At 42.9% G+C, this 26733-nt stretch overlaps 1 protein-coding gene and 1 non-coding gene across 2 annotated transcripts; both read left to right on the top strand.

Annotated features, from left to right (window-relative positions):
- The first annotated feature begins 485 nt into the window (after nucleotides 1-485).
- Atp6ap2 (ATPase H+ transporting accessory protein 2) lies at nucleotides 486-26725 on the top strand. Its single transcript, XM_046425810.2, has 9 exons — nucleotides 486-636; nucleotides 7918-8048; nucleotides 9999-10130; nucleotides 17528-17623; nucleotides 17787-17924; nucleotides 19175-19228; nucleotides 20789-20938; nucleotides 22895-23014; nucleotides 26497-26725. Exons 1-9 carry the CDS (start codon nucleotides 597-599, stop codon nucleotides 26686-26688), a joined length of 1053 nt encoding a protein of 350 aa, XP_046281766.1. The 5' UTR covers nucleotides 486-596; the 3' UTR covers nucleotides 26689-26725.
- Nucleotides 10721-10793, top strand: Trnaa-agc (transfer RNA alanine (anticodon AGC)). Its single transcript has one exon. It is a non-coding gene; the product is annotated as a tRNA-Ala (tRNA).
- Nucleotides 26726-26733: the final 8 nt, after the last annotated feature.

Genomic DNA, 26733 nt, shown 5'->3' with positions numbered 1-26733 from the left:
CTTGGGAGCAGGGATTCCCAGGGGCATCTAGCTTTTTTCCCGCAGATGCTCAACATCTGGGTACTTGTTAAAGCGAAACCCGAACCTGCCGTTGTACAGTTGGCATTCGTAGCAGGGTGGAGCCCACGACCCGGAAAGACAGACCCCCCCCCCCCCAGTTGGAGATCGTCGCCGGAGACTGAACAAAAAGTCGGCACTCAAGAGGCAGCCTCACCCGGTGGGCTCTCGCGACCCCGCGACCGGCTCGGTCAGCCCCTCAACACCCCCTGCCTTACCCTTCATCTTATGACCCGTCATCGCCGGCAGGAGGTCGGCACCGCCCAGCTCTTCAATCCTTGGCTACCATTGGCAGGGCATTCCATCCATCATTCTATACCCCGCCCAAAAGGCTGGCCGCTCCCTGCTACGTCTCTCCCGTAGTTCGCGGCGTAGCTGCCCATTGGTTGAGAAGGCGGCAGCCGTCCCGGCGCTACAAAGGGGCGAGTTCTCGGAATCGGAGCGATATCAAGCGTGTCACCCCCTCAAGCTGCGGTGGTGGCTCGAATCCCACCCGCCCTCCCAGTGTCGCCTTGCGCTGCTGAAGCCGCCGCGGCACCATGGTTGTGCTCGCCGTGATCCTGTGCTTGTCGGTGGCGGGTGAGGAGTCGGGGCGGACGTGCGGGACGTGCTTTGGGAAGCCCTGCGCCGCGGGGCTCGGGGGTCCCGGGCGGCCGGGGGTGGGCGGCTGCCCGGCGGATGCCGCAGTGCGGGCAGCCAGGGCCGGCCTCGCCTCAGCCGCCTCTCTCAGGGCTGTTACCCGGGATCCGCTCGTAGCGGTGCGGCCTTAGGGACCGACGGTCCAGGGCCAGGGCCGGGCTCCGTGGGGGGTTCTCGGAGTCGGCCTCCACCCTCCGCCTTTTTGAGGAAGGCGCGTCCTCCCGCAGTGCCGCCAACCTCCAATCAGCCTGGCCTCCTCTTCCGGCTCGGGAGGCCCTTCGGAGGTCGGGCGCATTTCTCAATGGACTGGTGAACCACAGCCCGCTGCGAAGAAGGAAAGACCGATTCCTTAGCTGCCATTGGCTGCTGCCTTTATTATTATTCTTTGCATTCGGTTAATGTCTTCAATGTAGTGGTTGTCATCAATAATGGTGACGGCTCTAACTCATGTATGTTTCAGGATGTAAAAACTGGGATGGTGTCATTATTTTATGTGATTTGTATCCAGGTGAACACAAAGCACCTCTCCATATTTTGTCACAGTTCCCAGTTTTAAGGATTTGGAAACTGGGATGTGAGTCACATCCTTAGGGTCACATGTCAAATCAATGGCAGCTTTCTGAGAGGAACCTGGGTTCCCTAAGCATTGAGCAAGAGTGGAAGTCAGCGAACATTTGGCCTCTCAACTTGTGTATTATGTGGTAATGCATTGCATTTGACAGCAATCCTCAGAAAAGGGTGTCGTCCTCGTTTTGCAGAGTGATCAGACCTAAATAGATTATTCAACACCATAGAGGCAGTAAGTAGTGAAGCTGGACTTGAACCCAGACCAGCTGGCTCCAAAGCACGGGCCTTTTCCATAATGTGTGTTGTAGCAAAGGCAGTGCTGCATGGGAGAATGTGGTGTGATGGGGGCCGATCCAGGGAATGCACACGGTGGGCAACAAGAGCCTAAGTTGAGAACAACTTGGAGGAATTGGTGCCCTGGTCTCCCGTGTGTCACTTTAAAACCAGTGGGAGGTCTGTGCCTATGCTGTGGGAGGTCCTGCGTCAGGAATGACAATTTAATTCTGTGGGAGGTATAGACCAGTGATGTTCTTGAAATCGGTAGTTCTCTTCCATCTCTGGAGGTGCTCAGGGATGTGTGTTGATAATAGTTACATTTCTTTTCTTTTTTTTTTTTTTTTTTTTTTTTGGTGAAACCAGGGATTGAACCCAGGAACGCTCTACCATTAAACTATACTCCAAACCCGGCCCTTTTTATTTTTTATTTCGGGACAGTCTTGTTAAATGGCTGAGGCTGGCCTTGGTGATCCTCCTGCCTCAGCCTCCTGAGTCACTGGGACTACAGAGGTGTGCCACCACACCCAGCTTTTTGTTTCTTTTCATTAGCTGACTTTGAAAAGGTCATTCTGATCTGTCCATTAAGATACTTTGGATTAGGCATGGTGGCTCAGACCTAATCCCAGCCACTCTGGAGGCTGAGGAGGAGGATTGCCAAGTTCAAGGAGGGCTGTCTTAATGACTAACGAGCCCATGTCTTGAAATAAGAAATGCACAAACAGGGCTGGGGATATAGCTCAGTGGTGCCCCCAGGTTCAATTGTCAGTACCACACACACAAGAAAAGAAGATACTTTGGGTGAATTTTTTATTTTAATTCAGTTTTTGAAATTAAGAAAATCTTTCCTTTAATACTGTGCTTTAAACAAAACATCTGTTGAAATTCTCTGCTTTAATGACATTGTTTTGATTCAGTGAGGTTTAGGTTTTCTGGTTTGGTTTTGAGTCTGAGATCAAATAATTGTTTCTGTACATGGTTTGAACATGCTTTCCTTACTAGAATGATCTAGTTTCTACAAACCAAGAACTTCTGCATTGCTGGGTCTTGTCAGATGAGGTTAAATTATTATTTTCCACAATGACTAAGGGTAATTTAATGGAAAACATCTTCAAGAGCTCCAACTTCTCTATTTGAGAAGAAAATCAAAATCCTTTAAAACATGGTTACAGAACTGGAGAGAGAACTAAGGAACTAGAGTTATAAATATCATGTCCTGAGGAGTATTTGAAAAAAATTCAGATATTTAACCTTGAGAGGAAAGGTGAAGAGTGAAGCACATGGAATTTAAGGGATGTCATGTAGAAGATGGAGTTGATTTGGTCATTGATACCCAGGAGGACAAAACTAGAACCCCCCTTTTTTTTCTTATTGATGGATTCCATCCATTCATAGATCATAGCATAGTATGGTGGAGCTCTTAGAGAGAAGGACACGGAGCCTCTCACCCAGACTGGGGAGGTACCTCACAGGGCAAATATGGGAAAGGTTGGAGTGAAAAGAAAGGACATTTTTAGGGCTGGGGATGTAACTCAGTGGGAGAGCACTTGTGTAGCATGCATAAAACCCCAGGTTCCATTCCCAGCAAGAAAAGAAAATACACGGAAAGAAAAGAAAAGGCATTTTAGACAGAAGCACAGACATGTGAAAGGCAAAGACCAAATAGTTTGCTGAGGCAAGAATGTATAGGGGCTAAGTTGGAGAGATCCCAGAAGTAAGGTTGGTGAGGCCCCTGGGCTATTATGTTTTGGATTTGCGTCAGAGGCTCTGGACATTGAAGCAGAGAGGTGGACAAACACATTTGTATTTTGTAAAAGTGATGAGAAAACAGGGTCATAGAGGCAACCAGATCTAGCAAACCTGGTGAGGGACACTGAGGGAAACGGATTCAGGAGATGATAAGAAAAAGCAGTCAATAGAATTCAGTGGTTCAATTAGTCGTGGTGCTGCAAAAGGATTTAAAAGTTCCAGCCATGGTGGCACGTGCCTATAATCCCAGTAGCTCGGGAGGCTGAGGCAGGAGGATCACGTTTGAGGCCAGCCTCAGCAACTTAGGGAGACCCTAAGCAACTTAGTGAAAACATAAAAAGGGCTGAGAATGTGGTTCAGTGGTTAAACACCCCTGGGTTCAATCCAAATCCAAAATTGTTTTTTAAATTAAAAAAAAAAAAAAAAAAATATATATATATATATATATATATATATATTTAAAGGCAACTGATTCAAGCAACTGGGCAGAGGATGGCATCCTTTTTGGAGCCAAAGAATGCAGGAGAATCATGTGGAAAGATGGTAGATCCAGTTTTGAACCTGTTGAGTCTGAAGGGCAGGTGGGACTTAGAAGGAAATGTCAACGGACTGTTGAGTATGTAGGTCTCAGACCTAAGGGAGATCTAGGCTGGAAATAAAAATCAGGGAGGCGTCAGTGCATTTCTGGTGTTCACAACCTAGGAGTGGATGGGCTCAGCCAGGGAGAGCTCTTAAAATGGGAAAGTAGGGGGTCAAGAATGGAGCTCTCAGATCTCCGAAGTGGAATATGCTACGTGATCCATTTAGATGTTAGGAGAATGTACTAGAACTTTAAAAAAAAGTAATCTTTTTGAAAACAGTAATGGTCACTTGTTTATGTCCCTCAGTTTGACTGATGTTTTCTCATGATTAGATTGGGAAGAATACTATACAGGTATCAATCTTATTAGAAATTTTCATTTCTGTGTGCTTTGTAATGTAATGCAAATACATAGCCTATTGTTGTTAGTATTAATATCATTGTTATTATTACAGTTCTGGGGATTAAACCCAATGGCCTCAAGCATTCTAGGCAAGTGCTCTACCTCTGAGCTACATCCCCAGCTCTGTAGCCTATCATTTTAGTACAAGTGTGCAGCATACGCGTGCACCCACGTGTACATACATGTACACATATGTACGGGCTTCCTTCCATCTTTGTGCTGAAAGGGTTGAAATCTAAAAAGTTGGGCCATCACTGCTTCAAAGGATGAGAAACAGGAAAGCAACTAGAGGGATTGAAGGAAAACCAGGGACCCTGGCTTCGTGAAGTTCAAGGAAGGAGATTTTCAAGGAGGGTGTTCCCATTTCAGATGCTTCGGGAAGTTCAGTAAATTAAGGGCTGAAAATTGTCTTTTGGACTTGGCGGGCTGTGTGAGTGGTGGAGGGATCCGGAACTCTGGGCTTGGTAGCTGGGTAGCGTCCAGGAGGTGAAGTAGAGAAGCAGGTCATGGTTGATTCCAGTCCTAGGATTCTTCCTTTGAAGGGAAGCAGAGGCTGGTAGCTGGTTTTGGAGTTGTTGTTTGTCATTTTAATTTTAGAATGGGAACACCCTCAGCATGTTTTTGAGAGGGGAACGTTGGTCGTTTGAGGTGACTTCATTCACTCATTAACTGTGCAAGTATGTATTGAGTAGCAATTTGTCAAGCACCGTTCTTACCCTGGGGATACTGAGTGAACAAGATGCAAATCCCTCCTTCACGGAGCTGATTTTCTTCAGGGACATCTTTCTATGCCTACCACCATATCGTCGCCTATCTTCTGATATGTTGTCTGTCTCAGAATAGTGGCTTAGTAACATTTGAATGAGGGCTGGGGATGTGGCTCAAGCGGTAGCTGAGCGCGCTTGCCTGGCGTGCGTGCGGCCCGGGTTCGATCCTCAGCACCACACACAAAGAAAGATGTTGTGTCCGCCGAAAACTAAAAAATAAATATTAAAAAAATTCTCTCTCTCTCTCTCTCTCTCTCTCTCTCTAAAAAAAAAAAAATTAACATTTGAATGAATCGTTTTGTAGGTGAATGAGTGAAAGTCCCTAAGAAGGCTGAACACAAGCCTATGTTAGAGTGGAGGGGGCCATCCCTGCCCTCATGTCTGGAGGGAGAGGACATACAGGGAGGGGCTTGTGCAGATAAATTGGTGATGAGGAAAGGAATTCCTCTTCTTTCTGGGGACAAGGTAATCGGGTGAGACTGAGTGATAACTCAAGAAGTTGAAGGTCAGGGAGCCCATTTCAGTTCAGTACAAGGAGGAACTTTTCAAAGGACTAGAATGTTGGGACAGTGGAGCTGACTTCAGGTAAATACAGTGTTTGTAAATTGCGATGGGGTTCCTCATGATTGGTGATGTTCAAGTCAAGTATGGGTGGCTTTCAGCCAGGCGTCCCAGAGCTGTGATACCTGCAGTGAGCAGAAGTTTGGACAATGTGACCTTTCTCTGTATAAGGAGCCTATTTCTAAGGTTTCCTAAAGTGGTAGCCTCCTGAAGGAGTTTGTTGTATGTCCATGGAGGTTAATCTAACTACAAAGGTGACCCAAAGTTAAATAGTGTGGCTTTTGCAGGGTTGAGTGAGTAGGGCCACATCTCAAAACAAAGGTACTCCAGGTGAAAATATGGTTCCTTCAAAGCAAATGGTACTTGGAAAGCATAGGTCTTGTGCTGCCCCATTTTCCTTAGAGTTTAGCGAACCAAGATGTCTGTGGGTTACAAGTGACCCTTCCAGTCTGCTGGTTTTTGGACTGCCTCTGGCTAGAACGATTTGGAAATCCCTGTTCTGGCTGCTGTGCCGAATTGAAACCAGGCCTTTTATTTACTGTCAATACTGCAACACCAAGACATTTACTGGCGCCTCCCAACTTTATTCCTATTCCCTGTAAATGGTACTTCTCTAAGTCAAGAGAACAACAGCCCTGCTTTATTAAAGTCTCATCTTCCTATAGGAGCCAAGATTTGTTTTGGACTTGCAGCTGATCTTTTCATAAGAACCTAAAACTTTCCACTAGTTCCTTGCCTTGTATAAACTAGACTCCACTGGGTTAATACATAACAGGAGAAGAAGCCAAAAACCTGGGGCTGGGGCTGGGGCTCAGCGGTAGAGCGCTCGCCTAGTACGTGCGAGGCCCTGGGTTTGATCCTCAGCACCACATAAAAACAAATAAATAAAATAAAGGTTAAAAAAAAAAAAGAAGCCAAAAACCTTAGCCTTAGCCTTGGAGGGCTTATAAAAATGGTCCCTTTATTCAATTAGCCTTTATCTTTAAATCCAGACACCATACTCTTGGAGTAGTTGACTTAATCATTACAGAATACCTGTTCACACCCTCCAGATAGGTTGACTGAAAAAACCTCATGGACTTTGTTTCTAAAGTCTGAATTGTTTTATTTTGTGACTGGTCACACGCACCCTCCACTTGACAGTTCTCATTTCACTAGGTTTGCATGTAGGACATTGATCTATCCTGAGATAAGAACATACTAAAGTCTTATAATGAGATACTAGAAACTTTATGAATTCATACTTTGTAGAGAGGGTCCAGGGTAGAAATAATTTAGAGATTTCAAGTTTTCTTTCTTTTTAGCCTGTTCCAGGGTTTTACTTTTTTTTTTTTTTTTTTTTTAAAGAGAGAGGGAGAATTTTTCAACGTTTATTTTTTAGTTCTCGGCGGACACAACATCTTTGTTGGTATGTGGTGCTGAGGATCGAACCCGGGCCACACGCATGCCAGGCGAGCTCACTACCACTTGAGCCACATCCCCAGCCCAATATTTATTTTTAGTTTTTTAGGTGGACACAGTATCTTTATTTTATTTTTACATGCTGAGAATCGAACCCAGTGCCTCACACATGCTAGGCGAGCACGCTACCACTTGAGCCACATCCCCAGCCCCTGGGGTTTTACTTTTTGTTGTTGTTGTTGTTGTTTTTAAATTCTGGAGAAATGCCACTGACTGCTAATTTTTGCCAGATGGTCACATGTGCCTTTTAGGTGTTGTTTGTAGGAAGGCGTCTACATCATTAGGAAAATCCTGTTTTGTGGTTGTACTTTTGTTTGAGCAGAATATATGAACTTGGGCTGGGACTATAGCTCAGTTGGTAGAGTGCTTGCCTTGCATGCACAGGCCCTGGGTTCAATCCTCAGCACCATTAAAAAAAAAAGAATATATGAACTTAAATTCTTCTTCTTCTTCTTCTTCTTCTTCTTCTTTTTTTTTTTTTTTTGTGGTACTGGAGCTGGAACCCAGAGCCCTGCGCACCCTAGGCAAACACTCTACCACTGAGCTACATTCCTAGCCATCCCTCCCCTCTTTTTTCTGTTTTGAGTCAAGATCTCACTGAGTTACTCAGGCTGGCCTTGAACGTGCAATCCTCCTGCCCTGATCTCCCGAGTTGCTGAGATTTACAGGCATATGCATCTAACTGAACTTAAACTTTGAAAAATAATTTGTTGACATTGAGGATTCAGCATTTCGTCAATTGTAATTTAGTATGCCAAGTCGGTGGATGGTGGGGAAACATGTATTATATTTAACAGTTTTCAAGGTGGGTACAAAAGAGTTATGGTGCTGATGATTCATTGAATCTGTTTTCTTTTCAGGGGTTTGGGGGAATGAATTCAGTATATTAAGATCACCAGGGTCTGTTGTTTTCCGAAATGGAAATTGGCCTATACCAGGAGAAAGAATCCCAGATGTGGCTGCATTATCCATGGGCTTCTCCGTGAAAGAAGTATGTATATATTTTTAAATGCTTGCAATTCTTTCTAAAAACACATTTGCTGATTTCTTCTAAGAGGCCAAGGAAGTAACAAACATATATAGGTATATTCCCTGCATATTACTAAAGTTTTTGAAAGCTCATTTCTGGTTGGGGAGATTTTTGTTAAGTGCTTCAAGCTTAGTTTCTGAAACAAAATTATTATAAATTATTTACCATGTAATTATTTAGTCATCGTTTAAAAATTCTTTGTATACCAGATGATGCATTTGTCCTATTTTTTTTTTAGCTTTTAAATATTTTTTAAATATATCTTTTGGGGGTGGGGGGTACCAGGGATTGAACTCAGGGGTGCTCAACCACTGAGCCACATCCCCAGCCCTTTTTTATATTTTATTTAGAGACAGAGTCTCACTGAGTTGCTTAGGGCCTGGCTTTTTCTGAGGCTGGCTTTGAACTCGAGATCCTTCTGCCTCCAGCCTCGGGAGCTGCTGGGATTACAGGCGTTCGTCAGTGTACCTGACTAAACATATCTTTATTTTTAATTGACACATAGTAAATAAACAGAGGTATTCTACTATTAATAGGATATATCTTTTCTTTAGTGCAGGTGATAGATTTGCTATGAATGATAATATTAGATACACATCTTGTCTGAGACTAGGAAAATAACGTGGTAATCATGCAGTCCTTGGGCAGCCTAGGACCTTGGTTTCTTAGTCTGAAACTATTATGTGTTGTAGTCACTGGCTGCTTACATGATTGTAGTGGAGGGCGTCTATATCCAGGCAATCCCAGAAATCTGAAGCTCAGGGCTTAGAAGGAAAGAGATGCATTTTGCTTTCTTATTGTCTCCTCCCTCATTATGCATGTGGTGAATTTGATGTGGTCCCTAGATATCTTCAGTCACCAAAAGGAACTTTCCTTCTAGATCTTTCGTGTGCTTGCAAGAAGCTGCTCATGGGAACTGCTGAGCTGCCGGGCCGAAGGGTGGAACCCCTGAGCTCTGTGTCGTCTCTGGGCAACCAGGGTGAACATATTTGTATGTTTAAGGATGAAAGTTGTACCTAAATTCTTTACAACCTTAATATATTGTGGGTTTTTTTTTGTTTTGTGCTGAGGATGGAACCTAGGGCTTCATCTTAGTAAGTCCTCTACCACTGAGCTATACTCCAAACCCTACAACCTTAAATTTGACTCCAATTGGCTATTAAAATTACCTTTAGAAATAATTGTTAGTAAACTGGCCAGGCATAGTGGATGGTGCACACCTGTAATCCCAGCAACTTGGGAGGCTGAGGCAGGAGAATCCTAAATTCAAAGCCAGCCTCAGCAATTTATCGAGGCAGTTAGCAACTCAGTGAGACCCTGTCTCTAAATAAAATACAAAAAAAAAAAAAAAAAAAAGGCAGGGGATGTGGCTCAGTTATTGAGTTCCCCTGAGTTCAATTCCTGGTATTAAAAAAAGAAAATTGTTAGTAAACTGACATGAGTTACTTTCAGAAGGAATTTTGTTTGTATTTAGTCTAAAGAGAATTTTGTAATGACAGTCTTGCTATGTCACTGAGAGAGAGAAAAGTGATTCCATATGTAAGGGTACAAAATGATTAGAGGAAGAAATTGTCCATGGTTATAGGAAGAGGAAAATGTTTTGCAATGTGGAATTTAAAAAGTCCTTGTGTTGTGTTTACTTGCCTGCTTTTTTTTTCCCACAGCAAGTTTGAGCTGATTTCCTAGTAGACTTTGTTTCAAATCAAGAATCTTAAGAAAATGAAGAAGGTAGAAATCAGCATCCTTGATTAGGAGATTGCAGCTACTATTTATTTTATAAAATGGTTACTGTCCCCGTGAATTTTCTTGGCCAGGGTCATCAGAACCCCTTAACTCTGCTTAGTTGATATTATGGGGCGATGTTTTTCTGAGTTGATAATTAAGCACCATTTTATGCCTTTTGACATTTAGGATCTTTCTTGGCCAGGACTTGCTGTGGGGAACCTGTTTCATCGGCCCAGGGCTACCATTATGGTGATGGTGAAGGGAGTAGACAAGCTGGCTCTCCCTCCAGGCAGTGTCATCTCATACCCTTTGGAGAATGTGAGTATATCTCGCACTAAAAGTTTTTGTGGGGAGGGGCCAGTGCTAGGGATGGAACCCAGGACCTCTAGCATGCTAGACAAGTGCTCTGTCCCTGAGCTACAGCCCCAGCCCAGAGGAATACACTTTTTCATTTTCTCTTGCTGGCGAACATTATGAATTAAATTCTAAACACTTTTTTTTCATTTTTGGATACACAATTTCTTTAAAACGCACTCTCTTTCGAAATTCTTTTGAGAACACAGTTTCATTAAAAAGATAATGGTAATTATCAAGTTATGGAAACCTGGCCATTCTCCATGGATGAGAATTCTTTCTAAGATAAGAGATAGACAAGTTGCCCTGCTTAGAATGGTCAGGCTTGAGAAAGAGTGCCATTAAAAGAGAGCCACTTGAGGGTGTGTCCTTCTGACATTTTCTTGGGCATTGTCCTGTCACCTTCCCTTCAGAACTTTCCCTCTGAGACAAAAGGCTGTTTGCTGGCTCGATTATTCCTTCACTGGCCTTTCAGGCAACGATGAGCTGATGGGAGAGGCCCTCTGTCCACTGCAAGCACATGGACGTGCTGGATAAAAAGTCAAAAACAGGGCTGGGGTTGTGGCTCAGTGGTAGAGCGCTCGCCTAGCATGTGAGAGGCCCTGGGTTCAATTCTCAGCACCACATAAAAATAAATGAATAAAATGAAGGTATTAGTAAACTGGCCAGGCATAGTGGATGGTGCACACAACAAAAACCACAATTTTTTTTCCAGTGCTGGGGATGTGGCTCAAGCGGTAGCAGGCTCGCCTGGCATGCGCGGGGCGCTGGGTTCGATCCTCAGCACCACATACAAATAAAATAAAGATGTTGTGTCCGCTGAAAACTAAAAAAAAAAAATAAATATAAAAAAATTCTCTTTCTCTCTCTTTAAAAAAAAAAATGAAGGTATTGTGTCCAACTACAACTCAAAAATAAATATTAAAAAAAAGTGACAAAACATCTTCATGAGCACAACTACCCTGAAAACAAGAAAGGGGTGCACACAGGTGCCAGATAGGAATAGAAAACTCAGAGGCCACCGTGGTAAGCAGGAGCTGACACTGAAAGGGTGTTTCCTGCCGAAGGTGAGGAGCTGTAAAATGCTGTCTGTCCACTTGCTCTTGAGAAAGGGACTAATGAAACCCCAGCTGCCTGGGGCTGCTGCAGAGGAGCTGGCTTACCGCCCTGGGCCATGGGCCCCAGATTCCCCCAGAGAAATCTGAATTACAGGGGTAGGGAGGGTCCTTCTGAATTCATGACTCACCCTGTAGGGACACCTCCTTTGGCTGTTATAAAAAATTGAAGGTGTGCACCGAGGGTGTAGCTCAGTGGTAGAGCACTTACGTAGCGTGTGCGAGGCCTTGGCTTGTCTCCCCAGCACGGGGACAATAAATAATTGAAGGAAAGTCAGAAAGTACTTGAAGGAAAAAACAAAATGCCACGAGAAAGGTGTCAGCCACAGTAACACCTCATCTTCCTAGATCAGCCGAAAAGCCATTTTAGAATGTGTATTCAAATTGTGCAATAGAAACTAAGACACGCGAGGCAGTAGTTAGACATTTTTGATCGGTGATATGTTTGTTGATATTCTAAATATTTCAGAATTTAGATTGTGATGAGTTATTTAGAAATTTTTTTCATTTCCAAATGTATGGGTTCTTTTTTTTAAAATATTTCTTAGTTGTAGATAGTTGTAGATTCATTTTTATGTGGTGCTGAGGATCGAACCCAGTAACTCATGTGTGCAAGGCAAGCGCTCTACCACTGAGCTATAGCCTCAGCCCTGGGTTCTTTTTTTAATAATTTCTAATTTAAAAATTTTCATTTTACTGTAAGACTGTGGTCTGTGCAATGCTGATTTTCTGGGCATTTGTTTTTCAGACTTCCTATGGCCGATTTCCAAGCACACGTGGCATGCTTACAAAACAAGCATGTACTAGACCACAAGGCAAATCGGAACAAATGATAAAGAATCAGGATCATATTAACCACTCTCTCTGAACGCAGTGCATTTAAATCTGAAAATAATAACAAAATGATACCTTAAAAAAGTATCTGAGCCGGTTGTGGTGGCGCACGCCTGTAATCCCAGCGGCTCAGGAAGCTGAGGCAGGAGGATCACCAGTTCAAAGTCAGCCTCAGTAAAAGTAAGGCACTAAGCAACTCAGTGAGACCCTGTCTCTAAATAAAATACAAAATAGGGCTGGGGTTGTGGCTCAGTGGTCGAGTGCCCCTGAGTTCAATCCCCAGTGCCAAAACAAAACCAAAAAACATATCTGGATCAACATACCCCTGTTCCATCCACCAGCCCTCCTACCGAGCCTTTGGTAACTATCTTTCTCTTTCTACTTCTATGAGTTCAACTTTTTTGTAGATTTCATATGTGAGATTATGCAGTATGTTTTCTAATGTGCCAGGCTTATTTCACTTAACATAATGTGAAGAGGGGATCCAACATGGCGGCGAGAGGGGAGGCAGCGCTTTCAGTACCTCCTCAACAACGGGGTCAGAGAGACAACATGGATACGCTTAGATTCGACCTGCTGAGAAACTCACTTAACATAATGTCCTCAAAGTTCCCCTGTGTTGTCACAAATAACAGGATGTCTGCCTCCCTTTAAAGTTGAATAGTAATTCACTATATATATATACATATATATATATATATATCTCCCACAATTTTTTTTCCAGTGCTGGGGATTGAACCCAGGGCCTCTTGCATACTAGGCAAGTGCTCTACAATTAAGCTACGTTCCAGCCCTACCACATTTCTTTATCCATTTTCTGCTTATGGGTAGGTACCTAGGCTGCTTTCATATCAAAGCTATAGTGACTAATACTGCAGTCAACATGGAGTGTGGAAATCTCTTTGGCAAGCTGATTCCGACTCCTTGGGACATATGCCAGAAGTAGAATTGCTGGCTCATGCTTCAGGGGTCTAATGCACAAAATAGTGACTATCATAAATAATAATGCATTGTGGGTTTTTGCAGAGGGGGCCGTGGTACTGGGGAATGAACCCAGAGATATTCTACCACTGAGCTACATCCCCAGTCCCTTCTTTTGTATTTTGAGAGAGGATCTCACTGAGATGCCCAGGCTGGCCTCAAACTTACAATCTTCCTGCCTCGGCCTCCCAAGCAACTGAGGTTACAGGCAGTTGAATGAATTGCATTTTCAAATTGCTAAAAAAAGTAGGTCTTAGGGTTGGGCTTGTGGCTTAGTGACAGTGCTTGCCTAGCATGTGTGAGGCATTGGGTTCAAATCTCAGTACCACATATAAAAAATGAATGAATAAAATAAAGGTCCATCAACTAAAAAAAAAAAAAAGAGTAGGTCTTAAATGTTTTCACCACACACACACACACACACACACACACACAAAAGTATATGAGGTTGTTAATTAGCCTAATATTTAACCATGCCACCTTGTAAACATGTTTCAAAACATCACATTCTACCCCATAACTGTATACAATTATTATTTGTCAATTAAGAATAAAATAAGTATTTGGAAATGATAAAAACAAACAAAAAATGTGACACTGCAGATTTAAAGCATACCGAATATCCAGGAGGCCAAGTCCAAAATAACACCTAGGTGTAGTGAAATTGAAGAATCATCAAGGAAATGGGAAATCTTAAAAGCTCTCAGAGAGAAAAGACATTGTCATTACCAAGGAATGAGAGTAGAATGAGAGCGGATTTCCCCTCATTGCCATTGTGGGCTGGAAAAGTGGCGATTTCCTAGTGTGAGGCTGGGTGAGAATATTACATAGAGAGTCATAAGAATGAAACGACACCAATCCAGGGACAATTCTGCTGCGACTGTTGAAAGATGGAAAGAGGATGAGTTTATGGTTGGTGATGCGGGAGAGCTAAGTCCTTGTTTTCTAGAATGGACAGTAAATAGATAATGCCTACACTTGAAAATCAAAATGTAGTCACATAAGCATCTTATTTAAAGAAGGTGGTAAAAACAAAAGGATTTGAGAGTGCCTCAGAGGAATGGGAAAGGGGGGGCGAGGCAAACATTTTTCATAAAATGTCTTATAGAACTATTTGTCTCTTTCAACTCTGTGTATATGTAATTCTTGAAAATTCATTTATTTTAAAAAGATAACAAGAAAGACAGTTGTAATAGATGCACTCCTGAATAATTCATGGGTTAAAGAGGAAATCGCTGTAGAAATTTCCAAATTATTTAGAACTGAATAATAATGAGCCTTATATTTAAAAATTGTGGGGTTCAGCTGAACAGCTGAAGTGGTAAGAAAAGGGATTTGTTTTGTTTTGTTTGGTACTGGGGATTGAACCAAGGGGCACTTTACCACTGAGCCACATCCCCAGCCCTTCTTAAATTTTTTGTTTTGAGACAGGGTCTTGCTAAGTTGCCGGATGCCTTGCTAAGTTGCTGAGGCTGGCTTTGAACTTGCGATTCTCTTGCCTTAGCCTCCTGAGCCTCTGGGATTGCAGGTGTTGCATCACACCCAGTGTAAAAGGGAAATTTATAGCTTAAGATGCACATACTAGACAATTTAGGTTATATAAGATTGGAAATTAATAAGCTAAAGAAACCAAAAAGTGGGCTGGGGTTGTGGCTCAGTGGTAGAGTGCTTGCCTAGCATGCGTGAGGCCCCGAGTTCAATCCTCCGCGCCACATAAAATAAATAAAATAAAGGTCCAAATGTATGATATGTGAAGATCATTGTACTGTCATGTGTAACTAATTAAAACAAATTTTTTAAAAATGAAAATGATAAAAAAATAAATAAAGGTCCATTGACAACTAAAAAATATTTTAAAAAAAGAAAAAACAAGAAACCAAAAAGTTTCATAGTAAATGCAAGTAAAGTGGAAGGAAGGAAACAATAAAGATAGGAAGGCAGAACATTTTCACCAAGAGTATTAATGTCATTTATTATGTGATTCCTGGGAAAATCATTGTGGAGTTTCTTTAAAATAAATATATAAAAAACCAAAATGCCATTGCAAGATTTTTATTAGCATATAATCCAAAACCAAACATTTTAAAACAGACTAGTCTCACTTTACATGAGAAGCTGTGAAGAGAGCTCCTTTTATTGCTTGCCCCTGATTGGCTGCTTAGAATACTTTTCCTGGCAGAAGATGGGGAACGATACAGAAGGCTCAGATGGCAGACCCCACAAAACCTTAAAACCAGAGTGTCTTAGAATTCCACTTAATGAAGCTTCCATTTGATTAGCTAGCTGTTTTAATTAGTATTTCAAGTCCTGTAGATACAGAAATTCCTGGACAAACGGGCCTTTCCTTAGAATATGGTGGCAGAAAACAGTCGCTGTGTTCTCAGCAGCTCAGCTTCTTGCTTGGTGAGCTTGGTTGTCTAAATAACTATTTCTTCTCCTTCACAGTCTGGCAGTCATCTGATTCATTCGCTTCTCCTATGCGATTGCTAGGGACATGTTAGCATTTACCTTCAACTTTCCTGACCCAAGCGCCATTTCACTAGGTGAAATGAGGTTGGGAAGTTTGTCACTTGCTTGTGTTTTCCCTGCAAAGCCTGAGGAGGTGACTGTGATCCCAAAAGGAAAGCACTTGTGGTGACTGGGGGGGGGGGGGGGGTGGTGGCCTGGTCACAGTGTGCTTTTGCAAGTTTGCACATTCTTCCCCCCACCTCAGTTACCCATAAACTCATTTTAAGAGAATTTTGGGAAGAGTTAATGTGCATCTTGAGTAACAGAAAAATTGATTTCATTTCACAGAAGTATAAAATTGATAAGCTTAATTTTGATGCTGGGATTTCATCAGTGAGATTTATATAATCACATTGATTTCTGCCTGCCTGCACCACATTAGCATTAATTTGCTCCTTATAAACATGAACTTGTAAGTAGTAAAGGGAACTATTGGGAAAAAAAATCACTAAAAAATCTCCACTAAAACAGAAACACTGCTGTATTGCTTATTTTAATAAAGTAATATCAGGAATAACATAATTTTTGTGGGGAAATTACTACAATTTATTTTTTAAAATAATGTAGAACCAAAAAAAAAAAAACTTTTTATTCACTCCCTAGGATATGGTTTACTTTGGTAACGTCTCCATGGATATTTGAAAAAATATGTATATTCTGCTTTTGTTCCATAAATGTTAATTAGACCTTGAAAAAAAAATGTTGAACAAAGCCAACTATGGAGATAGAAGCCAGCATTTTGGTCACCCCTGGGGGTGGAGGTGGGTGCTTCTCGGGTGCTGATGACGCTCTACCTCCTGTCTGCATGGGTTACATGAATGCATACATTTGTATAAACGCTTATTGAGTTGTTACCCCAGGATATGTACACTATATTGTTTGCGTGTTATATATATTTTGATAATATAACATGTACATAGTTCTTTTTTATAATTAACATTAAGATATATAAAAAATTAAAAATATTAACACCTTCACAATTATTAACATACTCTTACTTAAAATCAAGAGTGATGACATATTGTTACTACATTTTTATACCAGATAACAGAGTGAAGAAAGCAACAAAAAAATAACCACTAAAATTCTGCTGTGGATCAGGATAAAATGTCTCCAACATGAACTCATACTTTCCTAATGAATTCAACAATGAGTATGGATTGCTTGTTATATTTTGATACAAATTTCAAGTAAATAAGGAGGTCTTGCCAGAGTTGGGTATTTCCGTCTACTAATACCTTCATGCATTCCTAAGATAAGAGCCTTAAATTCTTGGAGTATACTTTATAGCCTGTCTGAGAGTCTTCAGTCTATCTGAAGATGAACCCTAAATCTTATTATCCATTTAAAAATTTTCAAAATGGAAAAAGAGGTCTAATTCTTTCAATTAAATTCAGTACCTCGATTCCTCAAATCTCTTAAATACAAGTAAATACTTTACACATTCATTGTAGCATGTTTAATCAATATTGAAACCAAATGTGTTGCTGCTTCAAGTATGAATGACCACCAGAAAATGGTTTGTGCTACATAGTGTCCTGTGCATGTTTGAGTTGTATCTCATCTAGTCACATTGGGAATACAGACTCTGCTCACTAGGGGGCTGTTTAATCCTCTGTAGCCAAATTGTGTCCAAATTTCCATAAAAAGTACCGGTGCCACCCAGGCTCTGTGGCACATGTCTGTAATCCTAGCAGTTCAGGAGGCTGAGGCAGGAGGATTACAAGTTAGAGACCAACCTCAGCAACTTAGTAAGACCCTGCTGCAAAAGAAAAATTAAAAAGAGTTGAGGATGTAGCTCAGCAGTAAAGTGCCCCAGGTACCAAAACCAAAGTCCCCAGGCTTCTTTCTTAATACCATCTAAATGACTTTTTTTCCTACTTTCATTCAGAAAATAACTGTGGTCTTATTCTTAAATCGCAGGCGGTTCCTTTTAGTCTTGACAGCGTCGCAAATTCCATTCACTCCTTGTTTTCTGAAGAAACTCCCGTAGTTTTGCAGTTGGCTCCTAGTGAGGAAGTAAGTGCTAAAGTTTTTATTTAAGATGCTTTAAAAAAAATAAAAGCAGCTTTCATGACTTAATGAAAATTGAAAAACAGTTTTATGAAAAATACTGTCAGACCTCCTTGTGTTGAGCGGACTGTAGACTGTGGGTGACTTCAGTCTGGGGTTCTCGTTGCAGAGAGTGTATATGGTGGGGAAGGCAAACTCGGTGTTTGAAGACCTTTCAGTCACATTGCGGCAGCTCCGTAGTCGCCTGTTTCAAGAAAACTCTGTTCTCAATTCACTTCCCCTCAATTCTCTGAGTAGGAACAATGAAGTAAGTAAAAAAATCATACAGATTTACTGCTGGAGTAAATTGTTTTTTCCACTGGTGTAATATTCTTTTTTGGGGTGGGTGGGGGACGTGTTTACTGGGGAATGAACCTGGGGGTGCTTAACCACTGAGCCACATCTGGAGCCTTTTTTTTTTTTTAATATTTTTAGTTGTAGGTAGACACAAGACCTTCATTTTGTTTATTTAGTTTTTTTATGTGATGCTGGGGTTGGAACCTAGGGCCTCACACATGCCAGGCAAGCGCTCTACCACCGAGCCCCAGCCCCAGCCCTAGCCCTGTGCCCTTTTTATTTTGAAACTAGGTTTCACAAAGTTGCTTAGGGTCTCATTAAATTGCTGAGGCTGGTCTTGAACTTGGAATCCTCCTGCCTCAGCCTCCCGAGTTGCTGGGGTGACAGGCATGCGGCACCACACCTGGCTCATGGTGTAATCATCTTAATGATCTCATGAGTATACCAGTCCTTGCTGTGAATCGAGCTGTAGTAGTGTTATATTCTAGTGGCAGGGTTGCCCCTGTTCATCCACACAAGCCAGGAACTGCAGTGTCTCCGTGGAGGAGCTGTGTCCACCTGGTAATGTGGGAGCTGGCATCATGGCCGCTGCCAACGTGTTGCCAGGTTTTTCTCATTCATTCTGGACACTGCGGTGGAAGGGGCACCCCCATCTTTGACTGCTGTCCTTCAGCTTCATCGTCTGCTTTTGCACCCTTGTAATCACGTGGCATGCCACCTTTGTGACGACGTCCACCATTTACCTACTTTGGGCAACCAGAACCACTATTTTCCATTGTCCAGTATGGAGAGTATTCAAGGGGAGTGAGCATGCTGGCCCGTGGCGGGATATCCTGATGCCCTGAGGAAAAAACACAGTGGAATTCAGATGATGGATCATGGTTCTGTCAGAAATATAGCTGTTGAGTGGCAGTCACTGTGTTAAGAGATGGCCACTACCTTTCTGTTAGGAAGCAGTGTTTTACATGCAGTTTTGTTCTGGTGCTGTGGGTGGTGCCCAGGGCCTCAGGCATGCTGGGTAAGCACTCTCCCACCAGCTGCACCCTCGCCTGTGTACGCCTTGTCAGTTGCAGTGAACCTACCAAAGGGGGGGAAATTATATAATTTTACTTATGGGATTAATATTTGTAATAGCCTGTATTTTACTTGATAAATGGCAAATATAGACCTGTAACGCATATTTAAAATAATGTTCATTTTGGGTTTTTTTGGTCTCTGAAGGTTGACCTGCTGTTTCTTTCGGAACTGCAAGTGCTACATGATATCTCAAGTTTGGTAAGTAAGCTGCTTGAATTTTTCAGTTCCATTTATTCTGGTGTCTATAAACTCCTTCACTGATAGTGAACCCAGTTGGAAAGCATGATATGTATGCCCTAAACCAGGCATGGCAGTGCACACACACCTGTAATCCCAGCTACTTGGGAGGCGGAGACAGGAGAATCACAAGTTCAAGGCCAGCGTGCGCAACTTAATAAGATCCTGTCTCGACAAATAAAAAGGGCCAGTGACGTAGCTCAGTAATAGAACACTTGCCTAACAGCTGTGAAGCTTTGGATTCAATCCCTGAAAATGCAGAATAAAAGAAAGGAATGTCTAGATTTAAGACCCCATGAAAATTGAGAAATTAGTAGTGGTACTGGGCATTCTAAACTCATGTGAGCGTGAAATTATTTTTGCATTTCTCCTTTTAGAGGAGACAGTATGTCCTCCACAAAATAGTCTTGGGAATAAGAATACCCTGGCTGGAGTTCCAGCTTGGGCATTGATTCCTACATCTGTAGCTTTGTGTTGAAAAACAAGAAGTAACAGTTGGGATAAATAGTACTGTCAACCAAGTCGAGAAGCAATACATCTGTCTGAAGGGCTTCTTTTTTTTTTGAGTTACTCATCCTTGTAACTGAAATAGAAATTCTTACCTCTTTGGTAGCTTGTGAAGTTGTTTCTTAAACTTTTTCAGCCAGTACTGGGTTGAGGAATCGGGAAGTTCAGCGCTGGGGATCTGTGAAAGTGGCAAGGGAGGGTTTGTGGGGAGTAGCGGCTGATGGCTCACTAATTCCTGGGATCAAACTGGTCCAACCAGCTGTTCCTTGTGTGCTTCCCCATAGTTGAGTTTTTAAACTAAGCAGTTGTGTTTAAAAAAAAAAATTGTGTGCAGGGCTGGGGATTGACCCCAGGGTCTCACACATGCTAGGCAAGTGCTCTATCACTGAGCTGTGTGCCCAACCTTTTTTTATTCTAAGACAGGGTCTCATGAAGTTTCCCAGGCTGTCCTCAAATTTATAATCCTCCTGCCTCAGCTTCGCTTGTAGCTGGATTATAGGCATATGCCACCGCACCTGGTGTAAAACTAACAATTTTGTTAGATAGGGCAGAGGGGTGGGAGGGGAAGGAGGGGGCATGGGGTAATTAATGATGGTGGAATGTGATGATCCTTATTATCCAAAGTACAGGTATGAAGACACGAATTGGTGTAAATATGCTATATATATATACCAGAGATAGGAAAACACGTGCTCTATATGTGTAACAAGAACTGTAATGCATTCCGCTGTCATATATAAAGAAAAAAAAAAACTTTGAAAAAAAACCTAACAATTTTGTTAAGAACTTTTATTGAATATTCAAGGAGTTCTGTAAGTGTTCCCCAAAATAAGACTTGGGTGGGATTTATCAGAAACTCCCATTTAAACCAGTTCCCCGTTACCACCATTTTAGACCACAGGCCGTGGGCGCAGCTGGGGTACTGTGGTAGCCAAGTTTATTTAGGTGTGAAACTTGAATCAGCTGTTATACGCCACACGTTATCTGTCACCTTTTTTTATTTGTCCTCCTCAGTTGTCCCGTCATAAGCATCTAGCCAAGGATCACTCTCCTGATCTGTACTCACTGGAGCTAGCAGGTTTGGATGAAATTGGGAAACTTTACGGGGAAGACTCTGAGCAGTTCAGAGATGCTTCTAGGATCCTTGTTGATGCTCTGCAAAAGGTAAACTTCAGTGTCAGACGCGAGGTCGGAATGTGACATTTCACTTTTTGCTCTTAATGGGAAAATCTGCTTTGTGAGGACACTTTTTCTTGTGTGTGGGGGTTGTTTGTGGTGCTGGGGATCCATATGAAATGCCATTGAGTGAGGTCTTGACTGCTTGGAGGGTGTTCTAATTATAGTGGCCAAGAATAAAATAGGGTCAAAGGTATATATTGGGCTACCTCTTTCTAATGCTGGCAGGGACAGTATTAGGAAATGATTGATAACTATAGCATGATATATATTTTTTATTCTGGTAAAATATATATAACGTAAAATGTAACCATTGTAGCCATGTTTAAGTGGCATTAGATACAGTCCTGTGTTCTGCAACCGTCATCATCTCTAATAAAACGTTTTCATCTTTCCCAATTGAAACTCTGTGCCCATTAAACACTATCAGGTACTGAACTAGAAAACCGAGCACAGCAGACACGCAGCCAATGCATAACAAACGCCTGTTCTCTTCTGCCCTCCACGTTACTCACCTATAACTCCTCAGTGAGGCTTCCTGCGTAAATCTTTGTAGACATTTGTGATTAATCATAGACCACTTAGGAACATCTCTTCATTTCCCTTTCCTACTTCCCTTCCCCCAGTTTATATGCCAACAAGTTCAGTCTCTTAAAGTAATCTTATTTTGAGCATTTGAATATATATTAAAGCTCAACAGTTTTCTGAATATTTCAACATAATCAAAATCTTTAGTCTTGCCTATTTCAAGACATAGCATATATCATGATCCAGTAGGTAGGAATATGTTGTCAAAGAACAGAAGCTTTACACATAATTTAAATGAGTTTGTATTTGACTTGCCACAGAAAATGATGGTGACGCATGTTAATTATCTTGGTTTAGCCATCCCACAATGTGTGTGTACTTTATTTATTTTTGTGTACTGGGGATTGAACCTAGGGTGCTCTACCACTGAGCCACATCTCTACCTTTTTTGAAACAGACTCTTGCTCAGTTGCTAAGGCTGGCCTCCAACTTGCAGTCCTTCCACCTCAGCCTCCTGAGTCTCTGGGATTACAGACGTGCATCATCATGCCTAGCTGTATATATATCTTATAACAAATATTGCATATGATAAATATCTATCCATGGGTTCCATATCTGGAGATTCAACCAAGGATTGGAAATATTTAGGGAAAAAACGTGCATCTGTGCTGAATGTGTACAGACTTTCCCCCTTGCCATTATTCCCTAAACAATACAGTCTATTAACACAGCATGGACACTGTATTAGGTATTATAAGGAACCAAAAGAAGATTTAAAGTATACCGGAAGCAGGGCACAGTGGCGCACACCTGAAATCCCAGTAGCTCAGGAGGCTGAGGCAGGAGGATAGTGAGTTCGGAGCCAGCCTCAGAAACTTAATGATGTCTTGAGCAACTTAGTGAGACCCTGTCTCAAAACATAAAAAGGATTGGGGATATGGCTCAGTGGTTATGCACCCCTGGGCTCAATCCCCAGGACAAAAACAAAAGTAAGTAGGTAAGTATAAGGGAGGATGTGCGTAGGTTCATATGCGTTGGTAAGTATACGGGAGGATATGCGTAGGTTCATATGTGTTGGTAAGTATACGGGAGGATATGCGTAGGTTCTTTACAGATACTACACCATTTTATGTAAGGGACTTGAACATCTGCACGTTTTGCATTCCCAGGAGGGTCCCGGAACCAGTCCCCCACAGGTGCTGAGGGATAACTATATACAATTTTTGTCACTTAAAAATAAAAATGGGGAGTGGGATTGTGGCTCAGTGGCAGAGCACTTGCCTAGCATGTGTGAGGCACTGGGTTCGATTCTCAGAACCACATATAAATAAGTGAAAAATAAAGGTCCATCAACAACTAAAAAATGAAGACAAAACATATTGGAGATTCATCACAATGTTAACAACTTCCTTTTAGTTTGCAGATGACATGTACAATCTTTATGGTGGGAATGCAGTGGTAGAGTTAGTGACTGTCAAATCATTTGACACATCCCTTATGAGGAAGACAAGAACTATCCTTGAGGCAAAAGAAAAGGTGAGCATGATTTTTTTTGAAAAATTAAATCCTCTGTCACCTCTAGGTGACATGAATGGGCCGTCAGTAAATCTGAAAAACAATTTCAGTTCAAATATTCATTGATTATTCACAAGGTTCTGTGCTTTAGCCAATAATACTCAGTCCTTTGGGGCTACCATCAGATACTGTAAGAATTTGAGTTAGGGATAAAAGTAAATCTGCCAGGGCAGTAAGAGAGTTCCAATATTGGTATGTACAGGGGACATCAGCAGTCACTGAGGGCGTGGCGGGGTGCTCTCAACTGATGAACTCTGCTCTTTTAGAAGGAACACTGTCTTGGCAGCAAAATCCCTTATTTCTGGAATCCTCCTTGTGTAGGTCTTTAAAATTTTGGTTTACCGCCATAGTTTTTTGGTATGGATCTTGCTTTGAGTTTAAGCATTTAGAGCGAGAGGTGAGGTTGCTGGCTGTGGAAAACTGTGTGTGTCCATGATCTTAGACAGATATATGGCTTCAGGGAATCTGGGGGTGGGAAACGGTGGTATAGACACTCTAGATGCCACGTAGCCAAGAACGTTATTTACTGTTGGCCTCGTCACTTACTGCCGTCAGCTCCCTAGTCACTTCTGTACCCTTCAGACCCATGTCACTCCATTTACAGATGGCAGGGAGAGACCTGGGGTGAGAGGGCTGAAGCTGATGCCTGCCTAAGGCAGTCTGGAGACACCGGCTTTAGATTGGTTTCCTGTGTTTAAGACACATAGCAGGCCAGACAGACGCCCTGCTTACCCTGCAGCTGCCACCAGTGTCTGCTGTAAGGCATCTAGAAGCACAGGATGAAAAATAAAAAGCCTTTTTAAGTGCATAGCTCAGCTCTCAAAAGGTAAAGGAGATTTTTACAGGGTAAGCAAAGAAGCAGGCCAAACTAAGGATATCCATCAAGGGCTGGGGAGGCCCTGGGTTCAATCCCCAGCACCAAAAAAACCAAAAACAGAAACCAGGTGAGGAGCCTCTGACTCCCTGTGGGGGAGGGGATGAGAACTGACACCTCCCTGTAAAGCTGGGGACCTTGATAAAGCTGTGCCCTCCTGAGAGGGGAGACTCGTGAACATTCTGCCTACCAGCAAAGGCCACTTGAGCTCCGGGTGGCCAGTCTGTTGGGAGTAGAGATGTTCTCAACAGCAGGGCCCCTACCTGTGGGTGAGGGACTCCAATTTGTGTCACCTGCCGTTCTGGGAAGCCCCAGCCAAGAAATCAACAGAAAACCTGGTCCCACGCTGGTGAGACCTCCACAGCACGTAGCTGAAGTAAATGTGGAATCTCTGACAGGGTACACCCTTAGTACAAGTCACAGGGCAGGGGAGCCTTCCCAGGTATGATCCCCAAAGTGAACTCGAGAAATTGTAACCCACGGGCAGAGCTGATACACCATGAGAACAACAGCAAATAGCGGAATCAGACCCCAAGACTTCAGACAACAGCAAATGAGGAGAAGCCACAGAAAATGTCTAAACTGATGAAAGAAATGGGAGCTGACCCCGAAAGCAGAGCCTTCAGATAGATTTGAATTTAATGGGAAAACTTGAATATTGCCACGGTAGGCCTGCCCAGTTTACATGAAGTGACTCCAGAGAGAAGCCATCTTGAAGAAGGCCCCAGTTTTGGAGTTCGAGCATTCACTTGTGTAGAGCTGAATTATTGTGTCTCCTGTGATGTGCTAGGCTGCCTTTACCTATCAGTTCTTTTAATGCACGACTTGAGTTTCTGGGAAAGTAGCCTCTCAAATGACCAGATGTGCTATTAGGGGCAAGAGCGAGGTGAGGTCAGATTTGCTTTATCTACGAGGTTGAGTTAGCGCTTCAGGTATGCCGTCTAAAATCTCCAGAATTTTCTTATTTGTAAAACTGTAAGGGACCCAAAGGAATCCTTTGCAATGGGAAGTTGGCATCAAACATTCCTTGGAATGTCATTTCGTCTGGTCACCTGCCTGTCGTCCCTGTTCATCACTCTCCTGCATCCAGTCTCTGGCCTGTTCACAGAGAAGAAGGCCTCACGTGGGCTTGATTTCTAGAGCGCTGATGGAGATGGTGTAACATTAGGTTGCAGCAAAGACTGTGCAACCCTGTCAGTGAGCTGAAAATCACTGCAGTGTGCACTTCGGCTGGGTGTGAGCCTGCTGTATCAAATAGAAACCAAAGAAGGTCTCGGGGTGTGAGGTCCTTGGCCTCAACTCTAAGCTCCCGCAGGTAAACACAGGGTCTGTGCCCCCATCCCCTCCTCCAGTTGAAGTCACTGTCTTCTGTTAGCGTAAGGGGACAGCTAAGAACAGTTCAAGGAATCGTTTGCCAAGTGCCCACGATGTACCAGGGCCTGGGGTGGTAGAACAGGCAGAGCTCTGACACCGTCTGCCAGGTACCCCGCCCTCCTTTCTGCCACCTCACTACGCTGCCACACCCCAGTCTGTCTCCCTGCTTTTCAGCTGTCCCTTCCCAGATCCTCCTGTACACTTCATCATCACCGTCATCTTTTCTAAAGGAGACCCTGATCACGAGGCTGGCTTCCTGCCTGAGCCGTGTCCTGTCTTCTCGTTGCTATGGGCTCAAAGCCAGGCCCCCATGGCTTGCCTGCATTAGCTTTGTCTCTTGTTATAGTCCTGCTCTTTATTTTTTATATTCATTTTGTTTTTCCAGTGTTGGGGACCAACCCCAGGGCCTCCTGCAGGACAGGAAAGCACTCGGCCCCAGAGCTGTCCCCAGCCCTGGCCTATGCTTTATGTTCTTTAGCCACAATGAACCAAGTTGCCCGTGTAGTTGAAGAAGCCTGTTTTCCTCTTTTAAAAACATGAAGGTGCTCGTTCTTCCACAGCTTGTAACATATTTGATATTATTTAAAGAATACAAATGCTGAACCCCTGTCCCCTGGAGTCCCCCACCCCCACCCACAGTGACTCGGCTCCTGACCACGGCAGCCACCCTGTCACTTTCCCTTGCAGTTTGACTCTGTGCGTATTTATCCTTAAAACAGAGTTGTTTGGTTTTGCCTGGTTCAGTTTTGTACACATGGAATCCTACCTCATTATTTTTCTGTGTTCTTTGCTCAGTGTTATTTTTCAAAGTCACACAGACTTATGAATAGAGCAGGAATCAGTCCCCTCACTGCTGTGTCGCCCACTGTACGGCCACGTCCCCATACCCGCCCACTGTGTGGCTGATGGCTGCACAGGCTCTCGGTTCACTCATGGACTTACCCGGATGGCAGGATACGCCTGCCTTCAGCTACACCGGGTTTTGCCAGTTTCTCAAGCAGTTGGACCAGTTTACACTTCCACCCATGGTGCCAGTGTCTTCTCCCTGAAGACTCCCCTTCCTGGTTCCACCCAGTATAAGTAGGTTGTAGGCCACTTGTGGATAAGTGTTTGCTAGACAGCGAGTCACACACACTAAATTAGGATAATGTTGTATCTTAAAATTTAATTTTCTCTTTCCTTTTCTTCATTGCAGAAACCAGCCAGTCCCTATAACCTTGCATATAAGTATAATTTTGAATATTCAGTTGTTTTCAATATGGTACTTTGGATAATGATTGCCTTGGCTTTGGCCGTGATCATCACCTCTTACAATATTTGGAACATGGATCCTGGATATGATAGCATCATTTACAGGATGACAAACCAGAAGATCCGAATGGACTGAGCTCTCCTCAGCCACACTTAGGCTAGGGGTTTGGAAATTGGCCAT

This window comes from Marmota monax, unplaced genomic scaffold (assembly GCF_021218885.2).
Source record: "Marmota monax isolate L192 unplaced genomic scaffold, Marmota_monax_Labrador192_F-V1.1 WCK01_AAM20220418_F8-fsc00603, whole genome shotgun sequence".
NCBI lineage: Eukaryota > Metazoa > Chordata > Mammalia > Rodentia > Sciuridae > Marmota > Marmota monax.
This window is presented reverse-complemented; position numbering and strand designations above follow the sequence as displayed.

What these genes read in the sequence shown, in the direction of transcription:
- Atp6ap2 (XM_046425810.2), top strand. Translation starts at nt 597, where the DNA reads ATGGTTGTGCTCGCCGTGATCCTGTGCTTGTCGGTGGCGG. An exon ending in AGTTGGCTCCTAGTGAGGAA is followed by an intron (nt 17,624 to 17,786) that starts GTAAGTGCTAAA and finishes TTCTCGTTGCAG; the next exon opens with AGAGTGTATATGGTGGGGAA. An exon ending in CTCTGAGTAGGAACAATGAA is followed by an intron (nt 17,925 to 19,174) that starts GTAAGTAAAAAA and finishes TGGTCTCTGAAG; the next exon opens with GTTGACCTGCTGTTTCTTTC.